Genomic DNA, 17,026 nt, shown 5'->3' on the forward strand with positions numbered 1-17,026 from the left:
ATGGAAATGGAGAAGACAGTTTCTTGTTCATGGTACGTTAAGTGTCTGCACCCTGCTGTGTGCTGCAGCAGCATCCTCCTGCCGCCCCAGCTCAGTGTGTGTGCTGGACGTGTCATTTATGAAAGTGTAAAACAGCATGCACGGAAGCGAGATGTTTACTGTAAACCAAGCAGGGTGGTACACTGGTTCTTTTTGGGACACTCAGTATCTGTTGGGCGTGGGAAAGCCAAGCACTTCTCTTGGTAAATACCTTTCTAAGTGACTTTTTAAGTACCTTTTCATCCTGAGATCTTGGTTTACTTTGCTGTCCTCTCCCAGCTTATATTATAGCCCAGCTGATTTTTCCAAGGTCACCCAGTACGTTGACAGAAGAGAATCCAGACTTAGCTCCAGTTAAAGCCTTGGCCCAAGTGGTGCAGCCTGGCTACGGGCTTCTGTCTGCGGGATGTCACTTGTCAGCAGTCACTCGCAGCCCTTAAGAGACAGGCAGATGCCTGGGGCTCAGGAGCCTCAGCAGCAGTTTTGGGGCAGACCGTGTGCCTGGAAACCAAAGTGCAAATGCCTCAGAGCTTGCAAATTGCTTTTGAGAAAGGCTAGTCGAATTTGTTCCAGAGATCCAGCTTAGCAAATCGTCTGACACTGAATCTCTCAGAGGAAGTGGGGACATGTATGTGTTTGTTTCTGTGTTTTTTAAAAGCAAGAGAAACTAAGTGACATTTCAGCTGTGGGACTGCAGAGCAGTTTGGGGCAGGGAGTTATTCCAGCCCCAGGTTCGGTCCCACTGTCCGCAGCCCGCTCCGGCAGGCTCCTCCCAAGGGCTGTGGGAGCACCTGAAGGAAACTCCCGCTCTGATCCTTCCCTTGAAGAAACCGAACTCTCCAAGCACCTGGAAACAGATTCCTGGCCTGAGACTGAGGCAGGGACAGGATCTGAACAGCCCTGGCAAAACCCTGCGGACCAGCTCTGCCAGTGCTGAGAAAACAGGATTGTGCCAGGGATGGGGGAAGTGCTGGTTTATCATGAGTTTCCCAAGCAGTTCCCATAGCATCGCTCCCACATCCTCCCCCTGCAAAGGGCATCAGGGTCCTGCCTGCACTAATAGGTCTTAATTAGCCTGACCAGCCTCATCTGGGCCTCTTCCCACACCCCCTCCACCCTATTTGTTCCCCAGCTGCATTTAAGCCCGGCTCCTCGCTGAGATCAGCCTTTGCTCTGTCACTGCTGTTTTCTGCTCTCCTGGGTTGACTTCAGATCTGCCTGGTGCTCGATAATCACTGACAACGTGAGTGTAACACCGGGTGAGAAATCCCACTTTTGGATCTGGGTTTAGCGACCATTAGCCGTGCTGGGGATAACGCTGCTTGGCATGGAGATGGGAAATGGGGGATGAGGAGGCAGCTGGCACCAGAGCGTGCACTGACAGCTCCCATCAGCTTGCAGGAATCCAGCAAGATGTGGCTTGTCCCTGCCCTTTACCCTGGTGGCAATTCTCTGGCTGGTGGGTGGTTGCAAATGGTTTATGTGCAAGCTGGCCCTTGCACTCCTGACCACCGCCGTCCTCCCTGGTGGCTGCCTGTGGCTCTCCTGGAGCCTGTGCTTTGTGCAGTAGGTGGGCAGGTTGGTGCCAAGAAGGGTGGCTTGCTCCGAGGCAACAGGGATGGCTCCGGAGATGAGGCTGAGAAAGATGTGCTTGTGTAAATTCACGTGGTGGCGGCTTTGGGGTGGCTCTGGCTTTCACTGTGTGACACCCTGAGCTGCCACGTTGCCCTGTGCCACCCCGGGAGTGGGCAGAGATGGGGACCGAAGCTGGCACAGGGCTACCCAAAGGGATGGAGGCCTTTGCTAGGAACCTGGCTGATGTTTTTGAGGATATCTGGAAGCTGCTGGTGTTTTAATTCCAGCAATTTCCTGCATTTGTGAAGGTGAGGAGGGTGGTGTGTTCCTTGGAAAGCAGGACTTTTGAAGAAATGGAGTTACCTTATCATTAGCTGTGTGAAAACTCTAGCGAGTAGATGAGGACATGGCACAGGGAGGGGACAATGGGACATGTTGCTGCTGCGGGTGAGAGTCTAAGCCTGCTGCAGCCCATCTCTTCCATGGATTGACATCTGGGGACCCTGAGCAGTGGTGATGGTGATTTTCTGTCTAGCAGATCTTGTCTATCAAACTCTGAATTGTCACTTACCTTGTCTTTTATTAATGAGAAATAGGGGACTTAGTGGGGGAAGGATCAAGATGTGCTTCCCTGCTGGATCCTTGGCGCGGGTGGAGAAGAGGTTGGGGGAGATTGAAGGTGTGCAGTCGAAACTTGTGGAGCGGGGTTTTTAGGAAGCCAGCAGGTTTTTGGGCTCCAGCTAGCCAAGAGAAGCAGCTTTGGCTGTGCTGCTGTCAGCAGATGCTCTGTGCCCCCAAGCCGGGTCCTGCTCAGGTCTGTTGTCCAAGCAGAGTTGCTCCAAGGAAGGTGCAGGTGATGCCTAGAAGTCACAACAGGGCAGGAAAGGAGATCCAACAACTTAGTGCCGACACCTAGGCTCTTCCAGCCCACATCCAGAGGGATCACAATGTTAAGCAGGGTGATTCCTGGGAAAGGGAAGACAGGAGCTTTTCATCCTGATGGAAAACGCAAGTCGCTGTGCGCCTTGGGGTTGTGCTGTCAGGGGTGTGTGGAAACAGCAAAACGTGGCCTTGAGCCTTTGTTTCATGGGCAAAACCTGTTTGGTGTGGCAAGCACGACCATCCCCTTCTTATTTTTTATATGATTCTCTGCGTTCAAATTTTAGATGAAAACCCACTGAAATATTAGGATGAAGATGGCTGTTAGGTATTTCCTAGCCCTTTAGTGACTATTCTGCCTGCTTTTCTGAAACATCTTGAACTCAGTGCCAGGGTTAAGGGCCTGGCTCTTTGCTTGGTTGCCCAAAGAGTTTTCCTCATTTTTAGCCACTGTCATTTGAATTCATCAAGATCACTGGTGCGTGTCTTCCTGGCTGTGCTGAAGGACCTGCTGCCCAGACTGCCCTGAGCTAAATCACTGGTGGAAGGTGCTCACCTTTCCCAAGGATTTTCTTGGTGACGCAGAGACCAGCTGAGGATCTGTTTGAGACCCTTGAGACCTGAGAGCTCCTCGCACTTCAGACTGATGATGGACTTGTATCAGACTCACATCTGCTGAACTCTGGGGAACCCCTAGGAGGGATAAAGGCCTCTAATAGGAAATATCGCCAGAAGGTCAAATATCGATGCCTTTGCTCATCTATTACACCACAGTCTGAAGGCAATTACTAGGGGATTGCAGCTCCTTCTTTACTGTGGTTCAGAGAAACCAGCATGTTCCTCCAGCCCTGGAAGGGAGAGGGTGTGTGGGGTTATTTGCCTCTATGAAAGTTGGGTTAAACCTCCAGTGACTGTCTCAAAACCAGATCTAGGTGGAAGGACGCAACTAAGGTCCTTGTTTCCCAAACAAGTTAGTAAACTGGGTTGAAAATATCTGCAGGCTTTCTGACTGCGAATAGATCTGGCTCGATTACTTTGTTCCGGGTGAAGGTGGGTGGGTAAGTGACGAACTGACCTTCATCTTTAAGCAAGAGCCTGAGGCGGAGCAGAAGAGTGTACGTGTTGTGCAAGATGCATTTATGGCTGTGGCCAGACCTCTGCGCCGCTGGGTTTCACCCTTCCCGACACGTGCGGGGAGGAGAAATGCAGCAGCAGTTTTCTGCTGCTTTTTGCTGGAGCCCCAGGCCAAGCAGTCGGATGCTGATAGACGCCTCGATGTTGCTAAAACCCTTTCCTATCTTTAATGTCAATTCGAGTTTCCTCTTTGTCCACAGACATGAGCGGGCAGGGTAGAAAAACAAATTAATTGTGCCCCAGGCAAAGCTGGCAGGGGCAAGCGGAGCTGCCGGCTGGGGTGACTAATGGGAGATTTGTGGTGTTGTGGTAAGGTGAGCCCCAGCCCCAGGGAGCCAGGTGGCCCCTGACACAGCATGGTAGCCAGGGTGGGCTCAGCCCTGGCGGGAGCCTGAGCCTTTCGTTCCTGAGGAGGGATGTGGGATTGCTCCTTCTATGCTCTTTCCAATGCAGAAAAGGCCGATAAAGGGGTTTTAAAGTTGCTCTGCCACAGCTCGGATGAGTGTGCTGCCTATTGGCTTTACTCTGTGGCTATCGGAAAATCTCAGTGATGTTTTGTTATTCACCTTCCTCCCAAGCACCTGGTAAAGCCACCTGGAGAATTTATTTCCCCCAGCTGCCTCTGGTGCGTAGGAGGGACCAAATCCTGCCATGGGCAGGTATTAATTTCCTTGGGTGTGTTTGTGCTGCTGTCCGCCTGCTGTGGTGGTGGTGACAGAGCCCCAGGGATGGAGCCCCTCACCCACAGGAGCTGCTCATCCCTGGGGAGTTGGCTCTACTGAGCATCCCACATCTTCCAGGGCATCGGTGTTTGGAGGCAGGCTGGGGTGCTCTGACAAACCCAGCCAAGAGCCAGGACCTTAACCTTCTGCTGAGGCCAGTTCTGCTGCAAACCCTCCACCTCTTTCCCTTTTCCTGCTGCGCCAGGATCAAGAGCAGCCTGGGTTTTGGCAACAGGGAGAGCTGGGCTTTGGCCTGGCCCCTGGCAACAGCAGGACCTTTTATTTAGGGTCCATTTTTATTCTGGATAAGGTAACACATTCAGTGTTGCTGCCCGTCCTGCACAACCCCTTACTGCTTGGTAATGCTGGGGCATCACCTCTGTTTTCTGCAGCAAGAAGTAAAGAAATGATTTTTCAAAGGAGTTAAGTGCCTTGGATGGCACAGAGGCCTGGCAGCTCCAGCTCATGGTTTCTGCAGAAACCGCTGAGTGACTCTTGTGTATTCTGCATGGTGATGTAGCATTGTGTGAGAGGAACCGCCTGCCTGGCAGACCTGGAGCTGGGTAAAGATCCAGAACAAAGGCTTTTCCAGCCTTATAGGACAGTCCTGGGACAGAGCAGGGAGAGGTTATGGCTCCGGGCCTGAAATGCCAGGTGTAATTTGAATTTCTGCTGACAAGTCCTGCCTTGTGAACGTGAAGGAATATGCATGTGGCGTCAGCAGTGCCAGCCCTGCAGTTTCCATCTCTGCCCAAGATGCTGCCGGCACTTGAGCACAGCTTTGCTTTGGGCAAGTTCACGGGCAGCCCAGACCTGCAGTCAGGTCTGGCATGGAGATACGGGGATGGGTCAAGGAGATTTTAAACTTACCGTCTTAAATCAACCCACGCTATGTGGTGACTTGGCTCAGCCATGGTTTCTGCCCGCTCCGTGGGGGGAGAGTCTCCTCCTCTTCCACCGCATTGCTGTTAGACCCTGGTTTGGGGATGTGCCAGCCTGCTCCGTTGCTTTGAGGCGGTGGATGGAGGCAGGCAGCGTGCCTGTGGGGCAGCCTGCAGAGCAGATGCCACTTGTAGTCAAAAGACTAAATTAAGCCAAATTTTCCCATTCTTCACTCACATCTTTGTTCCTCCTCCTCCTCCCCCCCTGTGTTGGGCCTGAATGGCCGATGTTAGCCAACTTTCAGCATCGTCAAGGCTTGAGTATCTGGTTCGCCTCTTTGCCTCCCCGCTGCTGGTCCATCTGCTGGTACCTCAGTGTCTCAAGCATTTCTGAGTTGCGATGCTCTGTAAACAGGAAAGAACCTAAACCTCAGCTAATCCACCGCTCCCGATACAGACACAAAACCAGGGAAGGCTGGCAGCTTTCAGGGCAGAGGTAGAAGAGCAAGTATTTAAAACGCCCTCCAGGGTTCCTGGGCTGACGCCACGTGCCCAGGGCAGTCTCTGGCCCAGCAGTCAGCTGCAGGCTCAGAACGCAGGGGGAAACTACCTTTAAGAAACTCCGCTTACTTTTCTCATGTTCACTCCGATTCTGCCTTGCTGGTGGCAAGAACCTTGTGTCTTTGGTCTTGCGGGGGAAGTGGCGAACTCTTTGCAAGCTTCTGCTGATGTTCAGCGCGGGGCTTTTGTGGTGGAGGAAGGGGCCTGAACGGGTCAGGCCTTTCTGCTATGTGTGCTGGTCCAGAGATAAGGGTTTAGCAAACGAAAGCTGACAAAATTCCTCTTCCCTTTCTTAGCTACTCACATTTAATGCTTGTATTGATGTCCTACTTGCTTGTGGTTGTCAGTGGAAATGGTGAGGATAAATGTAAAAGTTTAAATTCTTTTGTATGACAGAAAATTGGAAACATGCTTCAGTTTGCCTTTTTCTCTGATACTAACTCAGAAGGACTCGAAACTCTAATTATATTCTTCTTTTGGCAAATCATTGTTATAAATGGCACTAGAAGCAGGTACCCAATTTTGACATTTCTTTCCCCATAATGCAGTGCTTGTGTGGTGACGTGGCTGAGGGATGCAGAGAAAGCAGCAGGCTTGCTCAAACTTTTCAAACCCATTTCAGAACCTTTATTGAAAAAAAAAATAATTAATCACAGCATCTCAACTGTTATTCAAACACATTTAATAAACAAAGAGAAACAGTAGCAAAGGGCACTGACACGTGACAAACTGTACAAAACCTCCGGGTTTTCAGGCAAACCCGAGGGGAGGAGCCCACGGCCCAGCTGCAGGACTGGGGAGCTGCTCCGTCCCATCGCCCTGCAGAGAACCATGCCCCCTTTGCCTCAGCCCACTCAGTCACCCCTGAGAAAAATCGACTTCTTTTTAAAAATGTGCAGAAACAAAGACACTTTAAGAAGTTATTTCCAGTCTTGCCATAATGGAACAATTTAGGCCACTGGGAAAGTTTAAAAAAAAAACCCCAAAGTGTCATACTCTCCATTCCCAGGATTAATGCTTTATAGTGAACCTTCTCAAGAGGCACAAGTGCTCTTGGATATCCAGTAGATCTACCCCTGCTCACCTACCCTACCCACCACAACGTGCTACCTTTTTTTAGAGTGAATGGGACAAATTTCATCCTAATTCAGCGCTAGTTTTGGTAATAGTTGTGACTGAGTGAAAGGCAATGGAAGGAAAAGCCCTGTCTTGAGCACAGAAGGGATGCAACTGGTGCATAATGCTGGGACCAGCCTTGGTCTCAGGGTAAAGGTGACCTAGCACAGTCAGGAAAGGAGAAATCCTCCACTGGGAATGTACCTGCTCTGGATGGACTGCATGCCTGGTCCTAAATACGGCCCAGGAACTCGAGCGTCTAGTACCAATGATTGGTTTTCTACCATAAACTTGTTCTGTTGAACTTAAAGACCCTGCAAGCGAACCCAAAGGGTCTTCAATCCCCCGGCACATCCTTGCCGCAGAGAGCAGTGCAGGGGGGAAAGCCAAGATGCAACTTCGATAGTCGTTCCTGTGCACATCAGTTAAACTGCTGTTCCGCTCAACTGTGGCTCAGAGGGGAGAGCGATGGCGTAACACGTGCATCAGGCAATCCTCCGGTGGGCTTCACCACGTATGGCATTTTTGGTGATACAAAAAAAAGCAACGAGGTATTGTTTTTATCTATTTGAGCTGTACTGGACTGAGAAATCTCCCTTTGCAACTAGTGTTGCTTTGAGCTCCGTGGTGTGAACAGCAAGGTGCTCAGCTGGCATCGATGTGACAAAAGCAGCTCGACCAGATCCTGTTGCCTTTAGCTTGATATTTCTTGACCAGTTCCCAGAAATTCCCTCCTCTGAGGAAGGGAAAGATGACAGTTAAGTGATAAAGGGCTTTTTAAGCTGCTAACTTGCATACACGCGCTTCTTGATTTCTTAGCTGTGAGCACAGATGGACAATGACTGAGGCTACAAGATACTGACAGAGGAGAGATATCTATACACATCACAGTGTTATTTAGGCCCAGCCAAGGCGTACGGTCTAATCACACCAATAACCATCTCACCACGTTATAAAGAGGGAAGATGGAGGGAAGAAGAAGAGCTGGGTTCTTCAGCGTGATGGCAAGCCAGCTGCATTTCAGCAGCCTGGAACTGACACAAGGTGAATTCAAAGACATTTGGCACAGTCCGTTGTTACCAGGATTAAACTAGCAGAGATAATTAACCAGTCATTCTTGAGAACGAGGCAAAGCCTCCACCGGAGGAGGTACGTTGGCAAAGCAGGATGGGAGAGGACAGGCAAGAGTAGGTACAGGAGGAGTGAAAGGAGGCAGTGCAGCGGTGTCGCTCGGTGTCTTTGCTGCACGTCTTGCTTGCTGAACTGGTTGTTGGACTGTTGGTAACATTCTGCTGCTGCAAGGCCCCGTCAGCAACAAGTGGGAAACCTGCCTAATTCTACGTCAAAACTTTAAGGAGACCACAGGTAGCTGAAGTCCTCCAGAAAGGAGCCCAACTCCTCAGTCCAGGTGAGGAATTTTCTGATACCTTATTGAGAAACATCTGCTCTGAGCTTGTCAATGTCTGTGAATTCCAGCATCTCCAAAGCTTTGCGTTTAATGTCAGTTTGGGACTTGACTCAAAAAGACCCAAGTGCCTGGACGCTTGGGCTACAAAGAACAAAGCCAGGATGAAAGGGGAAAAACATGCAGCAAATTCCTAAGAAATTCCATTTACCAGACTAGGAGGGACATGCCCCTGGTTAGGGATGGCACAGAGTAACAGAGGGGAACCAGTGACTGCAGTTTGGCTAAGATCAGAATTCAAGAGAGGCACAAACGAACATTTTGCACATCCATCCAAGGCATTCCAAAAAAAAAAAAAAAAAGAAACAAAAGTCACAGAAGTCGACACATCACTTTGGACAAGAAACATTACAACAGTTTGGCAACTTTTCACCAAACCCCCCCACCCTGACTCCATGATGCCCCTCTGTAATTTGAGATGATCTCTTAAAGGTGGGGACGTGAGGGGGCTGCAGATAAATCACGGCATGTAAATAGCCTCCGCAAAGGATCTCATGGGTTAAAACAAACCTACCTGCTTGCTACAGTACAAAAGAAATTCTGCCTGAAGTCCTCCCTTGGCGAGAAGGAAGGAGACCGAGAGCCCACGCTGCTGGAGACAAACAAGGCAAAGCTGAACTTGGCAGCAACAAGTCCCCAACCTTGTGACTTTGCACCAGGCTAAGATATGGCCGTGGCAGGGTATTGGAGGGGAAGATGTCACCGCTTTTCTTCAGCAGAGAAGCATAAAGGACAGAACTATCACTCTACCGCTATTCTGGGTGAACACGGGTCTCTGTTTATGCATGCAAAGTAATGGGCTTTGGAAAAAGCCAGGAGCCCGTATGTAATAGTGTTAACAGCGAGACCCGTGTTAGATGTACACACAACTCCCCTCCCCTTAATATCTAAACTCAGCTCTTAGGAATTCAACAAGGAACAAATACAAAGCAAGAATGGAAAAGTCTGCGTGGGTTTTTTTTACGAGTGGTTGTTTTGTTCCTCCTTTTAAAGCCCTGTTCTTCTGATCTGGGGGGGGGGTGCTGGCTAATCAGGAGGGGGAGCGTTGCAAGGTCCCTGCACTTTTCTGGTGGCAGACCTGGGTGCAAGAAATGGCAGAGCTCAAATCCAGATCTTTCCACCTACGCCAGCCTGGGGAAGGTGGGACTGATTACAAGGGCCTGTGGACCTGAGCAACCTTCACAAAGGCTCCGACTGGGAATCCGGCCCAGCCATTGTTGGAAAAATTCAATACAGCGCTGGCCGAGAAAGTAAAACAAATACTTGTGGAAAGGACTATCCAACTGGAAGAGTCTTTTCCTTCCTTGGTTTCCAGGGTAAGAGGGAAGCCTTTGGTTACGACCAGAATTATTCACCATTGGCAGGACAGGCTCGGCTTTGCTTTGCATTAGCTTGGTTACTGTACAAGGGCAAGGTTGCACTGCGGAGAGATGCTCTGCCCGGCTACACTGCCCTTTTGACATCTGGGAGTTTTAACAGAGTGGACACTTGAATTACATCCGGGATCCTCGCTCTTGAAGAATCTGAAAAAGAATAAGAGCTTCTATAAATACCTTGGACAAGTTTAGATGCAAAAGTTCACGTTCAGAGTCTTTGTCTTTTGTGGAGAAAGGAAAGATGGACTAATCTGGGAGTAGCTGGCTGGCTTTTATGCTACCAAAACAAATGACAGGCTGCTTAAAGCCGACTGAGCCCCTTCTCTAGAAATCCTGCTTAGCTGTCTGCCAGGAGTTAAGAATGTCGCCTTTTGTTGCTATCCTGGGGGGGGGGGGGGAAGAGTGGATTGAAAGAAGAAAAAAAACCCCTTGTCTCTTGCTGCAGCATCCCTCAACCACAAAATGTGACCAATCTCAAAGGTCCTCCTATGCTGTCCTCCTTTTTCAAGTCTCTCTCTTTCCACTTATTTTTTTTGTCTTAATTTGAAATATACAAAGAGCTTTAACTCTTGTCCTATAGTAAAACATGAAATCTTCCGAGGGAAGATCATGCATACAGGAGGGAATAGGAAAGCTGGTACACAGAACCGCTACTGCAAATTTTGGATCAGCTAGTGTAAGAAGGGCTTTTTCTTTGCAAAGGAGAATTTAAGTCAGTACGTCTGAGCAGATGCCTTACCTTTGCCTTCTCGCTGGGCTCCTTGACGATGCCATTGGTAGAATTGTTCAGCTCCCTGGACACCACACAGAGGAATTCGGCCTGGTCTTCGTTTCCATAGTTATAGGAAGATCCAATGCTGATTAGCTGCACAACAGGAGACAGCCGAGGTAACTACCAATAAGTCTTGACTTCTGCTTTATTCCTCCAATTGCTTTGTCAGGTAGGACCGTCCAGTGAGACCTCTTCTGGACCTGAAGTGTCCCCCCCGTGGCCTCCCCTGTCACAGGCTTTCCTGTGTCTCTGTAAGGGACATGCCGAGCTCCAGAGCCCTCTAGTGGCACCTGGAGCCCAGGAAGAAATTCCAGCCTGAAACCGTAATGCTGAACACAACAGAACATTTTCCAATTACTGAGGGCAAAAAAAGGAAAACACAGGACAGATTTTGTGATGTATAATGTCAGACACAGGGCAGGCAGGTAGGCTTCCTGGCCCAGACCACACTGAACTCAGGTCTCAATTTGCCTTTTGACTTTGATGTGTAAAAACTGGAAAGGCAATTCTTCACTATAGACAGATGTTGGATAAGAAGGGCACGTGTGGCAAACTGGCACCATTCTTTATGTAGATGCTGTCAAGATGGAGTTTGATATCTGTATAAATAGGATTATATTCTATTACTGTTGTGATGAGGAGTCTGGACTGGATCCAAGAAATCCCATCTGTCTCATTTATCGTTATTACATTAAAAGGACATCCTGGAGTGCAGGGCTAATTTGTCATTTACAACTCAGTTCTGCTTTCCAGATAATAAATCTAAGTAATTGGAAGAAAGCAATGTGAATCTTATCAACTGCGTATATCTAGGAAACTTTAACATGCAGCGTGCGCCCTAACTTCCATGTCCTAATGGATTTTAGAAGAGCGCGCTCCATATTTATAAGAGACAGATGCAGTCAACAGTCTTCCTAGACAGGTTACTATCTATATGGTTACAGTGCAGCTGCAGGATGACTTGGGGGGCTGTCGTACTGACTGACCTCCAGTACTGTTCTAAATAGGTTTTGATGTTTGTGCTGAGAGCAAAAGATAGACACAGGATTAAAAAAAAAAAAAAAAAAAAAAAATCATAATATTTTTTTCTTTTGCTTCCCTTCTCCCTGTCTTGACTGTTTAAGCTCTTGGATATTTCAATACCACTATTTACTCAACAAACACAAAGTATCTTTTGATAAAGATGGTAGCTTTACAGACTACTGAACTGCAGGTGGACAGGAGAACGGATTTCTGTTTAAAATAGCAAATTTCTATTCCATCCTTAATTTAAGCAGGACTGAACGGTACAAGGCAGAGAACCTGACAGGCCACGCGCTCCTCTGGGAACCAAAGCCTGACAGACAATAAGGCTGCAACAGCTTTTACCACTCCTGCCTTTGCTGCAGGTTTCCAAACCGGTCTTTTTGATATTATGAAGTGACTGGATCCAAAGAGCACGAGGGGAGTGTCGTCTGCTCTGTCAATCGCTGGCATCCAGGGTGAGATTTAGCAATAGGCTCTCTTTGTCCCCAGTGTGCAGATCTGTTACCATCTTTCCTAACATGTCTCAGCACACCAAGCGGTGTGACTTTGGCGAGGGCAGAAGCCATGCTGGGTTGCACATCTGGGGAAAGACCTTGGCAATAGGCTGCAGCTGTAATGCGCCTCCCAGCAGGGCGTGTTTCAGCATGGGACATACCCTGCGCTGCACCACCGCCATGTTCCTGCTCTGTGACCCAATCTGGAGCATTTACAGCTGGGGAGAGGCTGTACTGCTGTGTAAAGTCTAGCCCTGACCAAAGTGGCGTATCTGTCTGTCCTCACTACCCTTGGGGGTGTTTGAGCCAAATGCAAGTACCAGGGGAGGGCAGGAACAGCTCCCGATGGTGGGAGCCTGTCGGAGTGGGATGTGCAGGAAGTTTTCCTGGCGCTTGCAGCGTACAGGAAGAAGGAGGCTGGCTGGGATCTCGGTGGTTTGTGCAAAGCAGGACTAGGGAAGAGGAAAGAGTGCAGATTCCTGTGTCGGGCACTGCCTACAGCCGTTTGGTTTTTGGGATGTGTACGTGCATGTGTGAAAGGCAACATAAGTAAATTTTTGAACAATCAAACCTGGGCGTTGGAGAACTGCATTTCCATAAAGCAGCTTGTGGCTCTTAGTCACAAGGTTTCACTACCAGCTCACAGGGGCCAGAGTTTTTGCCTGCCTCTCCACTACGCAATAGGAATTTTCAGGCATTACAGAGCAGATATATATATGAACAAGTGATGCAGTGTGCTGTTGCTAATCCTGTGCCTCACTTCGTGTCAGCACATTTCCTACAACATCCACTTGTACTGAAGCTGGACTAACTGGGAAGACAGCGGGGCTGTAATCCACAGAGCCTGTTCTGCAGTTTCTTAATATAGCATTAACATGCAGGCCAGCTGGTTTCCAGTTCTCCATCCTCCTAAACAAGAGGACCATACTTGATTCCAGAACCAAATCTGGAACTAATGCCATATGCAACTTCAATGACACGCACCCCTGAACCAGGCTGCATCATAAAGGCATCTGCAGGAACTATATTTCTCATGTCACTCAGCACCTCTTTAGCAAATGCAGGAGTTGTGGCTTTGAGCTTCCAGAAAAGTCGCGTTGTGTTTTTTTTCATGGCTCTATTAATTTTCCTGGATAAAACTGTTGTATGGTGTATGTGATGAAATGCAGGAGAAGGGAAGAATTGCTCTGGGATTTGACAAGGATACAAGGAGTCCTGAGAGAAAATGAAATCTCTCTTTGCAGTTGGAGTGAATTCTGCCTTTCCCTTTCTGCCAGTTATCTTGCATAAGTGGGCTGCTGCTCAGTTCAGACTGCTTACTCGGAAGAGAGGAGCAGCGTGAAGCGCAATTCCATAGCAAACGCTGCTTATTCCATATGCAGCTTTCAAAGGGATTCTGCCATTCTTTGGTAATGGTACCTGTTCGAATTTCCACCCGTCGGACATAGTGGACACCATCTGCGTGAGCTCTTCCTCTTGGCACTGCAGGACTCTGTACACATGCTTCACAGGTCCCTGAAGCACACAGAATAAAAATAAATGTGAGTTTAGTAACGGCTATACTAGTATCAAGCTAGGAAATTAATAACCCTCTCTTGCTCTGTTGCTTTGTTATTTGAGGAAGTCTGAGCCGCACAGGCTTTCTGAGGTTCCACCCCTCTGACCATCCCACTGATTCTAAAACAGGTACGTACGGTTGGCACACTTCTCTTCAAAGCCTTCTACATGTCTAAGGGCCAGTGAAAGCAAAACTTCTTTGGCTTTCAATGCAATTTACTGCTTTTTGAATCTGAAATTGAATCTACTGGCTGTGTTCATATCAGCTGAGCAGCAATGGGAAAAATTGTCACAGAGAGACAGATATAAAGGGAAGAAAATGGTTTAGAGAAGGAAGAGTTTGAACTATTCTTTACACACCAAAGCAGTACGTTTTGCTTTATAACTACCCGTCTTTGCTTCTGGCACCTCTTGTTCGACTGCTTATTGTCTTTCCCTGCAGTGGAACAAGATGACTCAGTGGTCTGCTTATAAAACCATAATGGATACTCTTTCCTAGCTGTGCCTTGGATCTATCTAAAAGCATTATTCCCTGTTATAGGTGACTACTAAACCAAAGAACTGCTACTAGAGGTGTCTATGGCCACACGTGTCCTTCTACTGCACTACAGAAAATGACCAATTTCATAATGCAAATGTTCCTGGGCATTACTTGAGAGGTTCTGTTCTCGTTATCCCGTATCCGCTCCTTCACCAGCCGCACAAGAGATGCAATATTGTAAAACTCGGCTTCTTCCAGTACCCCTAGGAAAGGAACCAAAAGTAGAAAGAAATTGTGTTACTGCGTACAGGGTAGAACGAAGATGATTCTGCTACACAGACACAACGCCTGCTCCTGCCTCCAAATCTAGCCCAGACGTGAGAAAAATCCCTGAATGCTGAATAGACTGTGCCATCAATCTCATGCTCTCCGGCTGGAAGAAAATGACCAACTAGTTGTCATCTGCTTTTGTGACTTAGAGGATCTTTAAGAAAGATTATTCCCCTTTCCCTGGGATTATCAGAAACCTCACAGTACAATCTCTATTTTGTTCAGGCAGCCCCATTAGGGGAAGTCACCAAAGCTGCCTGCGTGCAGAGAACTGCTGTCTGTGGGGGGAGAGATGCGCTAATAGGTATTCTGCTCTGCTAACAGAAGCCTTTGAGCTAAGCAGAACAGCGATGGGTTGTGTTATAAGCTGAAGGCTTCTGCTTTCAAGAAGATAGAGAATCTAATGATTTAATCCACATTAATGAGCATCCTTCTGAAAAACTAATGGTACTAACTAACAGCACTACTGGGAAACACAGCTTCTCACACCCTGACACATCGCTGCGTCAGGAACCCTGTGCACCCAGGCAAGGTTCTGGTGACGGTTCGCGGATACTGCTATAAAACAGCATCTGAAGCTCTCGCCCTGTCATTTTCTCTCACCTTCTTCTGCAAGCTCCTTGTTTATGATGAGCTTCCCGTGTCGGAGGTAGTTCAGTATTGGACCAAAATATGTGGGGTCTCTATCGATGAGATACGCCCCTGTCTCATCCTGTTGAGCGAGTACAGGAATGAAGTGGGGATGGTTAATTGGTACCAGCAAAAAAATTATTTCAGTAGAAAACAATAAATTGAACAGTTTCTCTTTGAGAACCTGAATTCATGTGAATGTGAAAGATGTACTAATGACTCCACGTTTAAACCAACATTTTTTTTTTTTTCAATACCTGAACTCAGCTACAAATTCTGCAGCTCAATAATGCTGGCAGATGCTTCAAATGAAGCACTTCGACAAACACAGTTTATATACCTGGAGAGAAAAGCAGGGCTTAGTAGTTTTTCTTCACTGCAAGAACAAAACCCAAAAGCTGGCAGCTGTGTTCTGTCTAAATTTGTTTTGCAGGCTAGTTTTGCTAAGACTCTGGAGGAAAACTGGATCTCTAGTTCTAGCTAACAGCATATAAAAGTTTAAGAAGCTCTTTTTTTTTTTTCTTCTTTCTACCACTGAAAACGCATGTTGCAATGCACCAGCCATGTCTCTAGCAATACAGTAACTATTGCAATCAAATAACCACCAATTCACAAGCAAAGGCATTTCTGATTAAGTCTTTTGTATCAGTCCCTCAAATCACGTTAAACCAACATTCATCTTGCCAATCAATCTGCTCTAAAGCAATAAAAAACTGAAAAAACATTCTGAAATGTTATCTCTACTCACTGATGCCAGTGACTGCTGTTTTGATAACAACCAGGATTTATCTTTTGATTAAGCTCTGAACAGAGTGGCAAGAGACCTGACTAATTCTCCGTCTGACCTACCCACAAAATATTAATAAAATCCTGTGCAGCAGACCCACAGAAAACGTGCAATTACAAAAATAACCGTTTGCAAAATCCTTACGATAAACTGCAATGACTTCAAAACTATCCACCCGTGTAAGGAACGTGCGCTGTGATCTTTAATGACAGCAAAGTGAAATATATTAAAAAAAATAGTACGTGCTCGGGGTGAGAAATCATTAAAATTCCTGTTTCTCGGAAAGTTTTGTTCTAGATCCCCCTCTGCTGTAACCGCTGTGGGAAGGTGCTGGTTTGCTCCTTGAGGGGAGTCATGTCACCACGGGAGGTGGAGGGCATCGGTGCCTGCAGGCACAAGGGGACTCTAAGCCCCGTTCTCTGGGATGTGGCCAAAGCTGTGGCCGTGTAACGGGACATGAGGGACGAGGAGATGGTGTGTGTCAGAGCAGTATGTGTCCCTGGGTACCGCGGGAGTGGAGCTGCCGTGGAGATTTGCCCATCCACGCCACAGGGTCAGGGGCTCTGGGGGCCACAGAGCAGTGCGTGGGGGTGCTGGCCGTGGGGACACCGGCAGCTGGGGCTGTCACCGTCCCCGTACAGCAGGGTCGGGGGTGCTGGCCGTGGGGACACCGGCAGCCGGGACTGTCACTGTCCCCGTACTGCAAGTCGGGCCGCTGCCCCCGGTGACACCGGCTGCCGTGGGTGGCTAAGGCGGCTCAAGGAGGGGCGGTCGCCGCCCGGGCCCGGGGCCTCGCCGTTCCCGGGGTGGGGTGGGGGCCGGCCCCTGCCGCGGCCTCACCTTGTCGGAGCCGAGCTCGGGCCCGTCCTGGCAGCAGAGGCGGCACAGGAAGGACTTGGGCTCCCGGCACAGCGTCTGCCGGGTGCTCACGAAGTACGTGCCGCCCACGTTCAGGCGGACCCACTTGGAGGAGGAGGCGGCGGGCGGCCGGGCCGCGGCGGGCGGAGACAGGGCCCCGCCGGAGCCCGCCGCCGCTCCGGCCGCGCGGGGGCTGGGTGGCCCCGGCGCCCCCCCGGGGCCCGGGCTGGGCGTGCGGCCCCGCGGCGGCCCCTCCGCCGCTGCCGCCAGCTCGGCCATAGCGATGCCGCTCAGCGCCCCCGCGCCGCCATCACCGCTCCTGCTCCTCCGCCGCTTCCGGCCC

General features: G+C 49.1%; 1 protein-coding gene across 1 annotated transcript; it reads right to left on the reverse strand.

Annotated features, from left to right (window-relative positions):
- Positions 1 to 6,392: 6,392 nt before the first annotated feature.
- On the reverse strand, positions 6,393 to 17,017 carry KCTD2 (potassium channel tetramerization domain containing 2). The gene is made up of 6 exons (XM_074607402.1): positions 16,666 to 17,017; positions 15,012 to 15,120; positions 14,250 to 14,341; positions 13,460 to 13,555; positions 10,488 to 10,613; positions 6,393 to 9,895 (listed from the first exon to the last, which is right to left on the reverse strand). The coding sequence occupies exons 1-6, from the start codon at positions 16,960 to 16,962 to the stop codon at positions 9,866 to 9,868; spliced, it is 750 nt and encodes a 249-aa protein (XP_074463503.1). The 5' UTR covers positions 16,963 to 17,017; the 3' UTR covers positions 6,393 to 9,865.
- Positions 17,018 to 17,026: the final 9 nt, after the last annotated feature.

Source organism: Larus michahellis, chromosome 14 (assembly GCF_964199755.1).
Source record: "Larus michahellis chromosome 14, bLarMic1.1, whole genome shotgun sequence".
NCBI lineage: Eukaryota > Metazoa > Chordata > Aves > Charadriiformes > Laridae > Larus > Larus michahellis.